The 19057-nt window shown below is 34.2% G+C and overlaps 2 protein-coding genes across 3 annotated transcripts in view; one reads left to right on the forward strand and one right to left on the reverse strand.

Moving 5' to 3' along the window:
• Window positions 1-19057, forward strand: part of LOC128205067 (receptor-type tyrosine-protein phosphatase mu-like) — a gene marked incomplete in the record, with an annotated part of 180600 nt that overhangs the window by 87353 nt on the left and 74190 nt on the right.
• On the reverse strand, window positions 46-17561 carry LOC128205068 (receptor-type tyrosine-protein phosphatase mu-like). Of its 2 annotated transcripts, none has more exons than XM_052906484.1 (21): window positions 17348-17561; window positions 15644-16786; window positions 11870-11987; window positions 11523-11626; window positions 11227-11367; window positions 10299-10462; window positions 9839-9926; window positions 8712-8776; window positions 8507-8543; window positions 7812-7915; window positions 7453-7578; window positions 5806-5954; window positions 5243-5378; window positions 4156-4284; window positions 3781-3883; window positions 2932-3008; window positions 2481-2615; window positions 2179-2313; window positions 1903-2060; window positions 1528-1663; window positions 46-986 (listed from the first exon to the last, which is right to left on the reverse strand). In XM_052906484.1, exons 1-21 carry the CDS (start codon window positions 17394-17396, stop codon window positions 915-917), a joined length of 3369 nt encoding a protein of 1122 aa, XP_052762444.1. In that variant the 5' UTR covers window positions 17397-17561; the 3' UTR covers window positions 46-914. The 2 variants fall into 2 exon arrangements, with proteins under 2 accessions (XP_052762444.1, XP_052762443.1); XM_052906483.1 differs by having other exon boundaries at window positions 11227-11370.

Consider the following 19057-nt stretch of genomic DNA (forward strand, 5'->3'; position numbering starts at 1 on the left):
ATTGCGGTATAGGGAGGGGAAACAAAAACAGTTGTAAGACTGGTCTTTTATTTTATACTATATATACATATTATGACAAATATGGGTTTTTACAAACAGCCTTTTTACTAAGTAGGAGTTTGTGTTTGAATACGATGATTCTTTCAGTTCTACTATAAGCAGACAGTTTAGCATTGCACATATCACATTCAAAGTTGTAAGGATACAAGCACTTTCTTGACTCTTCATATATTTTACATTCGATTCGAAGGAAACTTGAAATTTTGCCTAAAGTATGTGGTTTGACTTGTTATATAAAGAATTATTATCCCTTATGTCATAAAATAAATATTATAATGGTCTAAAGATATAAATGTTCAAACCGTAGATGAATTGTAAATGTATTGGTCCTTGTCACAGCGAGGACCATCTTTTATTTTGAAAATGAAATATTCCTCAGATGCAAAAGTGATATTTCGATAAGTACTGTACTTAATTCACAATGTTGTGAATATTTATATTGTTTGCAGCAAAGTTGATCAAAACCGTGACCAGTAAATAATGTAAATGCTGTACATTTAAATGTGTTATACGTATACACTATATATACAAGATAAATATTGTGTTGAATATATAAATATATAATTATGGGTACGATATGAACATACTAGTAAAAACAAATGGAATATAAATTGCTTAGAACAATGTTTTGATGTACGCTTGAATACAATCTGAGTGTCTGCCCTCGAAATATTGGAGTAGACAATATGAAAACATATCTTAAAAACGTTCTCCACTGTGTGAGTGAATTTTATATTTCAGCGATTTGATGTACGGTTGAACACACTGATGCTATTTCAATGTAATTCCACGAAGTTCGAATACATGTTGTATTCAAAAGACTTGATGTACGCTAGAACACACTAATGGTATCCTTATGTGTTTCTCTGAAGTTGTACATGTTGTATATACGCTAGAACACACTCATTGCAGAACTCGAACTGTGACTGAAAAAAAACACGTTTAAAACATGAAATGTAAATGAACACTAAAGTATATTCAATTCAAGTATTGCAGTACAGTTGTCAGTCTAAGAGGTCTATAGACGTTAAACATAAACACAATTATCTTTACTATAGTCAAATTCAACATGACACAAAGACACGTCATGTATTTAAATCTATAATGACACATTTAAAAAAACACATGTTCTATTTGTAATTAAAACTACATGGAAACTATTTGAAAATGCAGGGAAACTTCCCGAAAGTAGAGGGACACTTTTTGAGACTACATGAAACGTATTTTAAGAAACATATTTGACACTCTTTGGAACTATGGTACTATTCATAAGGTCCGGGCGCCTCATTGCTACTATATAGATATACAATTTGAGTGAGACTACAGGTATGCTCGTGTGGAAGTACGGGGACATCATTTGAATTCACAGTGAACTTTTCCGAAGCATTGATTCTTATTTTGTGAACTTCATGGACGCGCTTTGAAGAACTACTGAGATATATTTCAATATATGACGGTTGTTATCACCTGGGTTGGGATAACAAGTCTTCGTCTGGCCTTGACCTTCATGACAGCATTAACAACACTGATCTCGTGGTCTACGGCCATCTTTTTTAAGAGCAGGGAAACAACACAGAACACACCGCTCTTGCTGGCTCCGTCACTAGTAATGATATTGCATCTCACTAATCAAAATTAATCAACGTTATAAAGTTTCAAAATACATTTTAAAATCGATATATTTTTATTTATATGCATTTTTTTCAAATTTAAAATGCCTCTTCTAGATCTGATTATCACATCGCCAAATATTATAAAGGTTTCGGTAGCAACCCTATACAACACTTAAAAAGAGTACATCTTGCATGATACGTTCAAAATGCAGATAAATGAGTGATTTACATGCAGTGAATAAGAATTGGTCCCCCAGTTGTTGATTTTCGTGATGCCTCCTCAACATCGTTAATGAAGTCCAGAAACTCTAATGCGGATCTTGGAGTATTTTTCGAACTATCCCAGGCAGTGAACTCTAGTTGAGGAATGCTTATTTCGATTGTCTCCTTAAATGTAATTAACTATACTTTTACGAATCGGCCAACAGTTAATCAATCTAAAGGGTCAAATGATTCCCGAATTATGTATTGATTAATAGAAACTTTATACATGGAAAGTCCCTACCTTATCTTGGCCCGTGTATCCAAACATCAAAGTTCTATTTGTGTAACAGACCTGCGCGTCTTGCAGTAAACATTTTACGCTGAACGCCCCCTTCTTTAACACTTGTTTGTCAGCAGGGAAATATGAGCCCACGCTCTGAAATACATTTGTAAGTCTTACTCGACAGCCTTTTTTAATTAGCCCACATAGCTCAAACTAACCCTCAATCCAAGACTTATTGTACAAGGGTATGATTCACGAAGGTATATATGTACACTTTCTGCCTAATTGAAAAATTAATGTGGAAATAAGGTTGACATTACCTTATGATTACCAATGTCCGTTCCAAAGCTGACAATACACGAGCAAGACTGTTGATAAATTAGAGTCAAGAAATCATCGACTGTCTCTGGTAAAGGTGTTTGAGCAACTAAAAAGCGGTTCTTCGTCCGATGACCCTGTCGAGTAGATAACGTGCATAGAATAGTTCAACGAATATACAATAGTGGCATGCGAAACATTCAATATTACCTGATTTCAAACACATTTGGTCTTATGTTGACATATACATATATATATATATTTAGAAAAGGAGCAAGTTTCGAAATCAAGGAAGTCGTATAAATGACTAAACAATTACTTTCCTGCCATCTCATCTTATCATTATTTTGTTTTTGGTATAATTATAATAATTGTTGTTCGTGAAACCGATAGCTGGTCTAAAACCACCGTGTTTGCAAACATTTTCCAAGCATACTAACTTCTGTTACTCACGTTTATACGAACAGCATTGATGTAGTCAGATCCGCCCTCTTTGCTGCATTTATTCAGCCGGGGTCTGTTCTCGTCACCTACATTGTATTTGAAAGAAATTGCTGTTCTTATGTCTGCTCTTGATATTGTTCCAGCTTTTGTATGTTTTGGATAACTTTATTACAACTGATATGTTATTCATGACGATAAATGTACATGATAAACAAGATTAAATACATACAACAACGTTCAATGATAATCTTTTCAACGCTATGCTTTTATGACCTCAAGTAAAATATTTTAACACTGGTTGCGTATCAAAATAGACAAAATGTATGATATAATTAATATATATCAGAACCTTAGTGCATAACAACAACGTCATTTGTGATATAAAATCAAATTATTCTGAACAGATTTTAATTCTGCAACACTTAAATAGTGTATTGATATACTTTGTTATGGTGTATACAGATTTATCCGTAAAATAACAATTATATTTCACTGTTTCAAACGCAGAAAACAAAAGTTTGTTATTTGTCACTGTGTTAAATTTTATCCCGCCTTGACGTTTGAAAATTATGTCAGCGTGCACAACGCTTGAACATTTCTTCGGCGTCAATTCCGAAATGCCGCTACGTTCTCACAATTACATTTAGCCTTTAATTTATATCCATTTAAGTCCTATTATAAAAAAAATATGTTTCAATGTACGATGGCACAATAGTTCATCCCAAGAACATCCAAAAGTAAATAGCAACTTGTGAAAAATAGCTTTTAGATCTCATTCGGTGAATTATATTACAATTTTACACTGAAACAAACAATTATCCTCTTTATAATGATCAAATATACCATAAAACCTTCTACCTGGAATGTCGGCATTGACTCTGTTTTTGCCCTTGAGTTTTTTGTTTCTTTCAATTGCTTGAGATTCTTCCTCTGAATATTGTCCTGCAGTGAACTGGGTTTGCTGAAATGCAACAAAAATAAGTTATCTCAATCACTCAAGGACAAATGTAACAGCCGAAGAAGTTGATATTCCCACATAACTGAGTAAACCTTAGTATAAAAATCCGTTAATAAATATTGAAAAAATCAGCTAAGGAAGAAAAGGACAACGATTTTAAACATGTTGTGTTTGTATAAAGCTTAAAACATCTTGCGTGTCAATAAACAACAACTTTATAGGGTTTGGTTATTAGGTTCCATGTTGTATGTTCCGTTACATATCATTACTAGTACCTGAAACATTTTCGCCCTATCAGTGTCACTAAGACTGTCCATGAATTGCTGATAACGCACCCCTTTCACCGGGTTACAGTCCAACGTCAGTGAATGAACAAGAGCTCTATGCAGAAACTGATACTGTCCCTGCGAATACAAATGATCTTTTCAATAATTAAGTCATAATTTCAAAAGCTATTCTGTTTTATTCGAAACGTGCGCATGCAGACCACTGGAAAAGAATCAATTTTAGACAAATTTAGTGTTTTGAATTATTGTTAAGTCTATTCTGGCGCATGTTGATCAACGCCGACACTATACCACGATAGTTAACAGTGTCTGAATCATGCTGGTATACTGTTTCATATTAATAATATACTGCGATTGATACCAGAGCTTGGATCAAGTTCTGTCGCATATAGATTACAAAAACTGATTTGCGCCAAAACTATACTGCGATATATTCCAGTTTTTGAGTCATGCTGCGTCTATTCTGGCGCGTGTTGAACACACATGCTGATTAGCGTCAACACTATACTGCGATAGATACCAGTTTTTGAATTATTGTTTAGTCTATTCTGGTGCAATATTTATGCAAAAAGCTACAGAAACAAGCTCAGTAGCAAAAAGTTTAAACATAAACCCAGTTTAGTGGCACTGGGCTAACGCCAAAGACATAGAACACAAAATCACAGACAAGAAACATAGAAGAACAGCAAAAAACTTCACATACAACACAGTGCATACATACTACATATAAAAAAACTAGGTATATTTATCAAGGATTGTTAGGTACCGCCTTGGACACAATATACTGGGATCGAGACCAGTGACTGGATCATGTTTGGCCTTTTATGTCGCATGTTGAATACACATATCCATGTGTGACTGGACCATGTTGGGCCTTTTCGGTTGCCTGTTCAGTGCATATGCTTAGTTACGTCAACACTCTACTACGATATTTACCAGAGTTTGGATCATGTTGGGCCTGTTATGTCGCATGTTGAATACACATGCCCATGTGTGACTGGACCATGTTGGGCCTTTTCTGTTGCCTGTTCAGTGCATATGCTTAGTTACGTCAACACTCTACTACGATATTTACCAGAGTTTGGATCATGTTGGGCCTGTTTTGGCGCATGTTGAGCACACATCCGGGGACGTCAATGCTTCCGTCCGCTTCTCCTTCCTTTGTCAAAATGTCGAGAGCAATATATGTGCCGGTTCGTCCAACGCCCGCACTGGAGATAACAGAGCATGTAAGAAATGGGTGGCAGATTTAATATTGATTGAACAACACAAACCGTGTCACCAGTAAGGCGTGTTAAATGTATGTGCCAGGTAAATACGTTTTGATAAAAAAATCTTTAACAATGGTGTTCCCCTTCATATGCCAATCACACTTTATCATGTCATATACGGCAAAATCCTGAACCTGAAGAAAAATTGCCAGTTTGGTTTGTGAGAGAAAAACATTAATGCTCTCACCAGCCATTGTCTGGAATAATTAAGACCCATAATGAAATTCAAACATTAAATACAACTATACTTATGGTTTATTTCTTTAATTTCTAGTAGCTGCAATGGATAACTGTCAGACGAATCAGCTTTGTCGAACAGTTTAGGACATTGCATCAGCTTATGAATTAATTCTTCAGAATTAAATACCTGCAGTGTACCACTGTCGGACCATACAGCTTTGTCGAACAGTTTAGGACCAACTGCCTGAATTCTATCAAAGAGGTAACATCTTTCGGCACACATCTATCAGGCCAGCATGTGAAATGGAACTGATGAAGCTTTCTCTCTTCGGATTTCTAGTAACGTTTATAAGATATCATTATCACATATATCATTTTATCATCATATGCCAAGCTTGCAATGATACACCAGTCTTCAATCCTTTATATGTTTGTTAACATAGAAAAATAAATTTAAAATACAACATAAATACCAAGAAAAAACATTCGTTGTGTCGAAAGTTTTTGACCTTTTGAACAGTATTCAATTATTATTGATGTTGTTTTAGGCTGTCTTTGCGCAACAGTGTTTTGACATTGCTACCCTGATTATGTTTATGAGCTTGCAGGTACTGACAGTGTCGATTTGGTTACAATGAGTTAAATTTAGCGTGTATTTGATTTAACATGACGACAACCTGGCATGTAAAGGTATTGGATAATTGTAAGTTGTTTTTGTTTGTCCCGATGATTATGCATTTGGTCGTTGCTTCGTGTGCAACTTAGCAATATCATCAGGTTTTGGGATATTCAGCTTGTGACTTTATTTCATGATATACTTTTAATTTCAATACAAAATTATACACACGTTTTATTTTTAAAGTTTTGACAACCGTTATATCTCATATTTATGAGGCAATGTTGACAGTTCGTTGTATTAAATTGCAGCAATATAAACGTATCCGGTTGATTGAAGGTTGCTGACCTGATAAACCTATACTTCTGTTGTATTTCACAATTATCAAATCAAGTTTGAAACGGATATTTGATATCGAAATCATTCGATTATATCGCGTACAATTACAACAAGCGTCCGTTACAACTCAACAAGCAGGATAGAAACCCGGATCTAATCTTCAATGTAGATTTCATAAGTGATTTGCAGTTATAAATAGGAGATATTTGATTTCATAAAATCAATGAAATTAATCAATCAACCATAGGCATTAAATAAATTTATTTATACATATCCCTTTTATTTTAAAGCATTCGGTTTATGAACAATTAATGTTACAAAGGGCAACGGTGAGTAATTATCACTTGAGAAATGAGCACATATCTTTCTAAATTAATTTCATGCCGGCTTAACCTGTTAAAGATTTTTCTGAGTTGTGCTGAAGAATTAATAAATCATAAGAATAACTCACATTTTTAAAGGAAATCAGCGGCCTAAATGTATATAAAAACACTGGATGACAAGCTAAACTAGGCAGCGTCGCGGAGCAAACGCTTGTCTGCCTTTTTGTACACTCAAAGAGTGGCATATAACCACAAATAGTAATTCAGAATTATGGACCTTTTTGTACATTTGCGTATTGTCTCTCGTACCATGGGTTCATAGTTTTCTGAATATTGTGGATGGTTTACAAATTCTGACCTAGTTTTCGCTTAAAGATAACGACAACCACAGAGCCTGGTCTTGCAGTATTTATTGTATTTTATTCGTGCTTATATTATTTGAATTGTTTTAATGTTGTTGATCCTTTTAGTTAATAAAAATGTATTATAATACTTGGTTCAACCGGAAATTGAACAATTGAACAAAACACATATGAAAACCTTTAATACCGCATACCTGAGATATTTGAAATGTTCGTCTTGTAAATTCAGCATACGAATCCTCTGACAGACAAGTAACAGTAAAGTTTCCGTAACGAAAAGACGAACGAACATTCGGCCAATATTGGTCACATTTTTCTTTCTGTATATTTAAAATACAAACAAATTTAACTATACCACCTTAGGATATACATCGCCTTTAATAATGAAGGTTACTTTTATCTATTTTTGTAATGTATGATGAAACATTCCAATTATATTGATAATTTGTGTCTTTAAACATGTACACCTTTTTTTACCCATTACACTGATAAATTCCGTAAAAAACATGTGCAATATTTTGTTCATTATGTTAAGACATGAATCGAAGGATACCTTTTCTTCAATTAAATTCGTAACCATGACGACCTTTTCAACTTTCTGCTGCCAGACCATTTCCCAAAACAATCCAAAGTCTCCAAGTTGCTTTGACATCGGACCTTTGAATACACGAATACTATTCTAAATGTTTTATTATAAGGAACACATGCGTTCATTACATTAAGTCGGACTAAAAAAGTATCCGGGTACTCCGGTTACCCTACAGCACAGGTACATACTCTAGCGTAACATCATGCCAACGAATGAACAAAATTGAAACGATAGAATCTCTGAACAATAGCAATTACTTTGTTTTGTATGTGTCATGGTTTTGATATGTCAGCTTCAATATCATCCAAACAAGACTTCTTTGGGTCCATACTCACTATGTTCCTGCGTCTGAGTTTTAGACTCGACAACACAAAATAAAAAACTATAGCCGGTTATCAAAATTAAAAAAAAAAACACCTTGTCTTGAGAGACACAAGACTTATAAAAGTATTAAATTTCTTTCAATCGTAAAATGTTTACTTTTAGAGCAGAGATGGTTGAAATTGGTGAGCATATATTCCAAATGACAGGTTTTACCACATATTATTAATATTATATCCTAAACGAAATGATCAAATAGTTTTCATCACATTTATAGGTTCACATGTCTGAGGTCAAACTAAATGAATATGGGCCCTCTTTTACCTAACGCCACTTACCTAGAGTTGCAATGTATTCATTTCGTTTCTTGAAACCCTTAAATAAAATATACCAATTGTTTAAAACGCACAACTGGAATTCTGATTTCGATTACTTATAAAATAATACGAAATACACTAATAAAAACGAAACCAAATACGACTGAAAGTAACGAAAACTAACACATATGAATTCAAATCAAAGTTATCAATAAATAAACCATACATCAATAAAGCTTGCGTTTATGTAATCAGATCCATTGTACCAAACCTTCACCCGTGAATCGTCATCTGCAAATATTCAATTGATAGTTTCGTATTAAAAGCTGTTTCGGACTATACGAATGAAAAGAGACGTGACCATACGCCAAACTACGTATTTAACAATAAACTTCTTTATATAAGAGCAACCATGTACTAGGCCAGACTTCTTATTCATCAATGACCTTGGTATATTACAGCCAACATGTACATGACCAGACTTCTTAATTAACAATTACCTTGATAGATTACAGCCAACATGTACAAGGCCAGACTACTTCATTAACAATTACCTTGATAGATTACAGCCAACATGTACAAGGCCAGATATTTATTCAACAATGACCTTGATAGATTACAGCCAACATGTACAAGACCAGACTACTTATTCAACAATGACCTTGATATATTACAGCCAACATGTACAAGGCAAGACTGCCTACATAAGAATTACATTCTTTAGATTAGAGCCACCATGTACTATGCCAAAATACTTATTGAACAATGACCTTGTTTTGATTAGAGCCACCATGAATATGGTCAGATTACTTATTCAACAATGACCTCGATTAGATTAGAGCCATCGTGTACAATGCTAGACTACGTCTGTTCCAATTTCCTTGTTTAGATTATAGCCATAAAGTGCAAGCCCAGAATACTCTTTTATCAATAAATTTCTTTAGATAAGTGCCACCATGAACATGCCAGAATGCTTTTTTGACAATGACATTCTTTGGATAAGAATCACCATTTCCAAACTACCAAGTTTACATTAACCATATTCAAATTAGAGCCACAATGTACAAGTCCAGACTACTTATTTAACAATGATCATATTTAGATTCGAACCACCATGGACATACTCACTAAATGGAGAATGGTGGTAAACAAAGTTTCAAGCGCGCAACCGAACACTTACTGAAAAATTTGAAAGGCTAATATCCCTATATCACACGTCTGACAATACAACTATGACACTATATTGTAAGAACTGAATATATGTATTTGCGTTCAATAAGTATGGCATGCTGAATAATAACTATATGTCCTTTCAAAGTTTGTCATACGCATCAAACAACAAATTTCACTCACACGGGTAAATTCCTTTATATCTGTTTCGTGACATATTGCTGGCTTTTTGAGAATCTTCAAACGGTTTAATAAGACCGTATGGAAATCTCTGTAACAAAAGAAAGACATGGATATAATAAACCTTCATATAAAACAACAAATAATGTAACATAACTGTCTTCGGAAGTATAAAGGAGATTTTTCATGTACGTTCAATGTGGTTAAATGTCTTTCCCAATCTTGATGATTTCAACGCTAGTTTATCATTGTATTATTGAGCATGGAAACTATGAGTTATCTCGGGTAACTCAATTAAAAGTTATAAGAAAAAAACACTTAAATTTGTTTCAACCCTCTAATGAAGTCATGTTTTTTTCTTTGTAAATCCGTATTTTTGTTGTTGTTTCAAAAAAAGTCCTCAATATTTTTAAACGTCATTTAATTCACTTCTTTATAAAAACGTTTATTTTGACCAAATTACCTCAAATTCTTCCTCATACGAGTTTTTTGTTTTTGCTGTGACATACGCAGGTAATTCCTCAACTTTAACTTTGGTTTTGTTAACCTTATTGGCATTGTTGTAATACACTCCGCCATTTTCTTCAAACCTAATAGCAATTTCCCGTGCAATAGCGTCCTCGTCGTCTGAAAATAACACAATGCTTCATATTAGCGGACGTCTTATGGCTTATCTTAATCAAATGCTGATCTATTATTCATTTGCAAACATTTATCTTGAAGTCTAAAACAAGTCATTTTAACCGGAGTCCGACTTGTTGTACGATTATTGCATAATAAATAGGGAAACGTGCAGCTGTTTGCGTTTAATATAAAATGAACATAAATCATACCAATTTGACTAACGTCAAAGCAGTCTTATAAATGCTGCTTTATTATGACAAAGGAACAATGGTTAGTTTAACAGGGGCTCAACGTAACATTTAACAGTACGCATATTTGCGAAGCATTTTTTTTCAACATGAAGATCGTCCTTAGTATATAACGTATGAGCATAACAGTTAACATGCTATAAACCGTTCCATGTTTAATATTGTCCTCAAAATGAGCATAACACTAAAGATGCAATGGACCTTACCAAGTTCAAGATTGTTGTCAGAATATAAGCATAATACTTAACATGAAATATACCTTACCAAGTTCAAAATTGTCCTCAAAATATAACTTATGAGCATAACACATTCAATAAACCTCACCATGTTCAAGATTGCCATCAGTATATAACATATCAACATAACACTTAACATGCAATAAACCTTACACCTTTCAAGACTGTCGTCAGTATATAACTTATGAGCATAACACTTAACATGCAATAAACCTTACCAAGTTCAAGACTGTCGTCAGAATATAACTTATGAGCATAATACTTAACATGCAATAAACCTTACCACTTTCAAGATTGTCGTCTGTGATAATACTTTCGGTGCTAATTTTCTTCTCTGGAGGACTTTGATAAGTTTGATTGGAAATTACGGTTACATGTGGGAGACCCTCAGCAGTATTCGCATAAATAGCATCGGGTTGGACAACTGCTAAAATAGATGAATACGTTACACGTACAATAAACAAAACATACATTTTGTCTATAGACATACATAGATTAATTACGAAAACTATGCAAAAGCTAAAATATGTCTTTCTTATATCGCAAATTATTTAGGATAGTAAAAGAAGATGTGCTTACTGTTTTTATTCACAGTCGCATAGACCGCTGATGAATCCACGTGCTGTTCTTCATTTTGATCAGTATTAAACGCTGTTGTGTCTTCGTTACTATTTTGAGCACGCCTGAAAAGCGTAATACATGTACCATGTAAAATAAACAAATTGAGAAGGTAAGAGACATGTTTTGCTTGACGCATGTAAATTCGATTGGCGATTGCGTCATCGATTGTTTTTTATGTTGGGTGTTCAGTTTCTCTTAAACTTTTTCAAAAAGCCTCATGAGGATAGTTTACATATTTATTGTTATAAATACAATGAAACGCTACAAGCATGAAAAGTTTCTATAGATCTGGGCTAGACATGTACCTTTTCTTTATAATAATGAATGCGATTACGGCAAAGGTTACTAGCATTGCTAACACACCGCCACCAACACCTCCACCAATAACGATTACTCTCGAGCTACTGGTTATCTGTTTTTTATCTAGAAACAAAAAGAAATGTAACTCTTTTGAAGAGAAAATATGCTTTATAAAGGGGTGAATATATATATCGCTATGTGGTACCCTTTTATAGATAACGGCCATGGGAGTTACAGGGACATGTCGTATCATAACGTGCAATGACGTCATAAATATACACATACAGTCGAACCACGTTTGGTCGAACTCACAGGGATCAGCGAAAACACCTCGAGCTTCGGAATTTTCGAGTCAAGCGGGAATTCTTACCTTCAGTATAAAAGAAATGGGTCCTTGTGTTGGGGCGTGGTTTGACCATCGGATGACACACCGTGTCTAATGTTGCTGTTTGATACATGTTCCGCCTGACCACGCCTTTCACAAGATGCACATGTGTAGACATATGTTGATGGTTAAAGCGTTTTCATTTTTTTTAAAAGGATAGAACCTAACTGTTATTAAAAGACATGAAGAAGAGAACTGTCATGATTGGAACGCCAAACGTGTGTATGGCTTTGCATATATATAGTGATGACAAACAAGAAAATAAAAATCCGGTGACCAATTTTGTCTCGGTTTTGAATTCAAATTGTCAAAAATGCTAGTCTTGAAGATATGCAAAGCTTTGATAGTATTCTAAATAACTTCGATATATATTGTTGTTACTCAATAATTGACTTAAAAACGATGTATTTATTTTGAATGCCAGCGAAGACAAAGTATTGTCCCTAAATTGTACTGTCAGGAATTAGGTCGTGCACACAAACTAGTTTAAACCACCCGTTAATTTGCATTTTACTCACCGTTTCAAGACGGCACCTAACAATCCTTGATAAACACCTCTATTTTTATGTAGTATATATGTACTGTATTATTTGTGGAGTTTTGTGTTGTTGTTCCACGTTTCTGGTTTGTAATTGTTTGTTTTCGTGTTCTATGTCTTTGGCGTTGATCTTGTGCTATTAAACGGAGATTATATTTAATTTTTCGACTACCGTGCTTGTTTCTGTAGTTTTTCATATCAATATTGAAACTACAAATCATACATAACATATTGTTATAAAAAACATTACCCTATCATTTCGTTCATTGGTACTTGTTTTCCAGTTTACGTCCAGCAGCCACATTATAAAACAATTGCAAATCAATTTGATAACAATAACACATGGAAAAAGTTGTGCACTGAGACAAAATCTGTGAAAGATTAGCCTTGTATCGATTTCTATTCAGCATTAAGTAGTCAGCCAGACATGACATACATTCTATAAAGAGAATTCTCCCAAGACAAATTTTTGTTTCTGATGTATATTACTAAGCGACAACTGTTCCGCGCACTTGCAGCATTTTTCAATTTGTCTATCAGTGTCATTAACTCGATGTCTTTCTTTCAGGAGGTCACACTCGCTTTTTTATAATCTGCATCCGTTTCATACTGCTTTCTTCGGTGAATTTTCGATTTTTCATGAGAAAATTCATGTTGTATGCTTCATTGCATCGGACTTCTGCATTTGTAATTTATATGACGCTGTTTCGGGTTTTATTGAGCACGTGCACGGTTTCGACAAAACCAAAACTTGCTAACATGCTACTTAAGATTGTACTTTGAATATGCGTAAGCGGATGGTGTCACATTCTAAGTCAGTTGAATAACATGAAGTAATATCTAAATTACTGAGAAAGGCTAAATCGCTAAAGCTCGCTCCGACCATTCTTAATCATTATGAATTTAAGTAATGCCATTTTACTATAACATAGATACATGGGTCGTGATGGCTATTTTTAAAGATGCACTCTTACTCCCGAATTAGATTTACCATAATTATTACAATTGTTTTAATATACAAAAAAAATGATGAATAAATGTCGAAATCAATGGTTCTTATGAAGGATACTGAGTTTAATTTGAAAGAAGGGTGCAGAAAACACGGTATTTCTACCTTATGAGACGATAGTAGATCCCAGTAAATATCCTAGCACTCACCAATCATTTACTATTTTTGTGTATTCAGCTATCCAATACTCGGTTACAATTTTGTTATCAGTAATTAACATTTTATATAAATGCGTAATTTAGGATTTGGTTAAAGTTTTATCACTCTAAATGTATGTTTGTAATACATGTGTATGTATTGATTTTGAATAAGAGTGTCACTTTACACTTGAAATGTAAAATGTTTCCGGAACATCAATTTATTATATTTCATACAAAACCTTTATATTAAAAGTCCCTTTACTACTTACTCTTATATAACGTTTCAAAGCATAAATAAGTCGCGGGAATGATCGTATTTTTTGCGTGCATGTCGGCGTGCGAGATTGTTCGCAACTGTGCGTGTATGTGCATGCCTGTACATGTTTTTGAGTGAGTCATAAGGGATGGCCCGGCAGTGTTTTCGAGCTACACCGAAATCGTGCATTGGCCGCTGAAACAATGTTTACACACCACTGCTACATCAATCAATTGATAAAGCGGCAGATGCATATTGAAAAAAAAATATATATGTGAAAATTATTTAAAAAAAACAAAAATATGTTTTTTTTAGTTGGCAACGGAATATTAAAACATTCGATCGGTTGAGCATCTAGGAATGATAATTGTTTCTTTATTACATGTTTATAACATATCTTAAAACATTTATGTTACACGTTAATGTATAGATTATCATCGCGACGTAAATAAATCTTACTTTTTCCTATACGCATATACGAGAATATGCGTAATCTCCATCGAATAGGAAACCAGTCAGTTTATCAATTATTAATGCAAATCCATCAAAACACCTTTTATATAGAATAACATATTACCGTTTCATTTGCTTAACGTTATTTCAATAGTTCGTGCTATCGTTTTTTGAAGACATGTTGTTCTCCTTGTATTCAATTATTCTATATATCACAATTTAACGCCAGCAGTGCGGCTACGTACATCAAAACAACGTTTTGCAAAGTTAACTTTCACATTTCTGAACGTATTGTTTTAACTTGGTTGCTTGATTAGGCCGAAAACCTATATATTTTATTTCATAACTCGAAAGGCTGAATATCATGCTATACAATAGAAAAAAATATAGAAAGTGCCAGCCATTTAAAGAAGTTATTTTCTGTTCGATGCCAGTCGGTGAACGTAAATAAATGTGCACAATTATCTATAGACACGCAACATATCTTCCGTCCATTAAATAATTGACACAACTTTTCAAAATGAATATTGCAGCAGTTATATAAGTGTATGGATGCATTTGCTTTAGTTCTAGAATTAAGTCAATACTATTAAATCAATATGCCTTGCACTTGATTATATATAGGAATGACAATGTGCCACAATCGGCGGTAATCTTAACGTGTTATAAAGACAACGTATTCTAAGATTGCAAAGACAATACTAATGGTTTACTGGAGGGAAAGCGTTGCCATCCAAGTACCTTCAAGTTATTGTGAAGGACCTTAAAAGGATGCTTAAAATAGGATCGTATTTAAAGTGTAGTTCACATTGTAACACTGCTCCTGTAACACTCACAGTTATTTGAATTGTATTTATTGATTTGAGATCAAAAGTATGTAAGAATGTTACAAAAATAAAACAAAATATTATTTTGTGAGAATGCGGTTTATAATTATTTTGCAATTATTTGCTATTTTCTATTTGTAATGCTGCCAGACTAATTGACATATTCATTACCTTGTGGACCTTTAGGAAAAACAGCTGCTATGTAGCCAGCAGTGCAACCGTGGAGGCACTCCCCATTTTCAGATGAACACCTTGTGCCTGTTCCAATTTGGATACAATATTTGTCACACTCATTTTCGCACATTACTCCAAAGTAGTTCACTGTGCATCCTTTGGTGCATACTCCAACTATGTCACACACTTTGTCAACGCAAGTCTCACTGCAATGTTTGGTACAGTTCGGTCCATAGTCTAGGTTTGAAACACACTCTAAGCACTCACCATTATTTCGATTGCATGTATGACAGGAATCTTGACATCTTTGTTTACAAAGCTTACCAAAGTAACCGTCAGTGCAACCTTCTTTGCATTTACCCGAACCTGAATCGCATTGTCCTTCAACGCACGTAAGGCTACAGTTAAAACAACCACCGTGTTCGTTCGGATAGTATCCGTCTTCACATGTAACACACTTTGAACTATTTGAAACCACTGTGCATGATATACAATGATGTAGCAATGAGCAGGGACAGCAAGATCCGTTGTCCGGAAAATATTCGTCGCTGAGACATTTTTCACAATTGTCAGATTTGGCGCATCCGCTATGTTTGCAAACACAGGTTTGACTTGGGTGAGTGTGTCCTGTTTTGCAAGTCAAACATTGTCCTGATTGTGAGCAATTGTAACAATTTTCAGAACAATTGTATTCACATTTGTGTCCAAAGAAACCCGGCTTGCATGAGTCACATTTAGTCGCTTCTGAACAAGAATTACACGCGTCCAAACATTCATAGTCGCAGTCTTGTCCAAATTTGCCTAGAACACAAGTATTGCAATATACGCCACTAAACAAATCATTCCGACATAAACATGTTCCAGTGTTTATTTCACACTTAGAATCTAGACATCCTCTACCACAAACATGTTGACACATAGGTCCATGATAACCTGGGTGGCATGATGAGCAACTGCTTGAGCTCGCACATGTCTTGCAGTTTGATTGACATCCGAAGCATTCACCATCGTTTCTATAGTAACCTTCTAAACACGAATCACAAGATGTAGCAAACGTACAGTCACATCCAGAAGTTTTACATTTTTTACATCCATTAAACAATGATTTGAAATATCCAGGTTGACATGTGTCGCCCTGACCTGCAATTAATAAAAAAACGATACAATGGCTGTTAAAAACAGTACAAAACTTTTGTTTAATTGGTTTCCTGATACGTGTACTCGCCATATGAAATAGAAATGTGATGTATTTAAAGGCAAAGATACTTTACTTTTAAGTGCCTTATTTGAGATTAAGAGCGAATGTCCCCATAGAACCGTATAACGCCCGACCAGGTGAAACAGCATTTAAATAACTTAAACATTGAATCCTTAAATCAGTGTACAAACCGTTCCATGCTGTGGTAATATTTGATATGAATGCTTAATTGCTTATCTGATCCATCGCATGCTGTATCATTAGTTTTTAATCAATTAAGGAATGGAGAGGGGAAGGGGGGTGTGCATTTATTATTTATCATCGACGTCTATTTTCAAGAAGTATTGGCAAGATTATTAGATGTATTGTTATGCAACGTTCATGACGTTTAAGCCTAACGTATCTAGCAAGCGAGAAACATGTATAATTATTTCACTCAGTCTGAATATCAAGGCAGATAAACTATGCTTCTTAAGGTTATGTTAACTCATATTTCACTTTACCTGAAAAAAACAGTCCAAACATAACTCCGAATTCAATAGCTCCAATCATCTTGCAAATGAAAATTCACTGAAATTCTTTGAATTGAGTGCGTCTACTAGAGTTTTTTTTATTACATTAAACCCATTTAAACTTTTCATATGCTCGTCCAAAAGCTGCAGTGGAAAATTAGTAAATGTTAGATATACGTGTGTTTAAATCACGTAATATTAAACCAGGAAGACGAGAGTTGTAGTTAAGTGCACTTTAAGGCAATGGAAAATGAATTAGTTATATAGTATTTGCAAGCGATCGGAAGTTGACGACATAAATTGAATACGTTCCACAAAGGAGCAAGTTTGGCTAATTTACACCAACAAAACCAAACACATTATGATTAGGTGATGTATATATATTTCCACTGATAGTGGACTAATTATAGCCTTTGGGTTGTAGGCTAAACATAAAATATAATCGGAATGGTATTAGCTGGTATAAGTGGAAATCGTAAACAATATTTGTTCAAGGGGCAACATACAAACCGAACATTTATTTCAAATAAAGGTCAAGATGAACAAAGAAACAACAACATATGAATATGCAACGAATATCCACTATAAGATTTCGAAGGCAATATACAGTTTTAATGTTTAATCGAAGATATGTAATGGTCATGATTTAGTTAGGCATGTAAATTTCTAGAATATTACATTTTGTTCAAATAAATTTATTAGCATATTAGCAAATAGTTATGGTTAAGAGCTCAATTGCAAGTTCTTTATTGGTTTGCAGTCGATTATATATTCTGAAAATAGATGGAATAGTCAATCGTTTTAGCACAAATCTAGAATGGCCCAAAGACTTGAATACTACTACTACTGCTACTACTACTACTAATAATAATCAAAGGACCTGCATTTTGCTAAACTCATATCTTAGTTGGTATCATCGGAGTGATATAATTGGGTATAATTCTGAGGTCTGCGAACCAAGTTGAGGCAGTCTGCCTGGTTAAGATCTGAGAGTCAATAGTATAATGGAACAAAACAATTGACAACTAAGAAATAAATAATAACTATCAATACAATACATCAGACGTGGTTGCTGTGACTTTATAAATATACGATTTAACGGCAGAGTGTATATGACGCGAATTGGCCCGAGGGAGCTACATACAAAATAAATGCACCATAGCCAGAACCCCTTTTTTATTCTTACTAGGATTTACGTGGTAGACATATCCAGTAGATTTATAATTGGAAAAATGCACAAAAACTACGAAAGAAGCATGTCTCGGAAGCGATGTGATACATCAGTAAGTAGGATTCAATGCGTTTTCAACGCTTAACAACGATGTCAATTTTATGTAAGTTTTTCACAATTTTATTTTTTTTCTTGCAGCTGTACCATCTGGTGTCTAGTCCTTTTGAAGTTCTGACCGTTTCTGAAAGCCTTACTTCGTGACATTTAAATATAGATTTTTTACAGGCGAAAGTTTAACATACCCTTCTGTTATTCAAGAACGAAATTAGTATAGAGAATCACACCGGTAAAACTTGAAAATTGTGTTTTCATTAAGTTCCTTCAGCAATAATTCGGAATATATAATATATCTAATGGCCACAAGACCAACAATAATCCTGAACAGACACTCGTCGTTATCGTTTATTATAATATCCATTTTAACGTACGTTAACATAACATATAACCATACAATCATCCAGGATAAACGA

Source organism: Mya arenaria, chromosome 10, assembly GCF_026914265.1.
Source record: "Mya arenaria isolate MELC-2E11 chromosome 10, ASM2691426v1".
In the NCBI taxonomy this organism is placed as follows: domain Eukaryota; kingdom Metazoa; phylum Mollusca; class Bivalvia; order Myida; family Myidae; genus Mya; species Mya arenaria.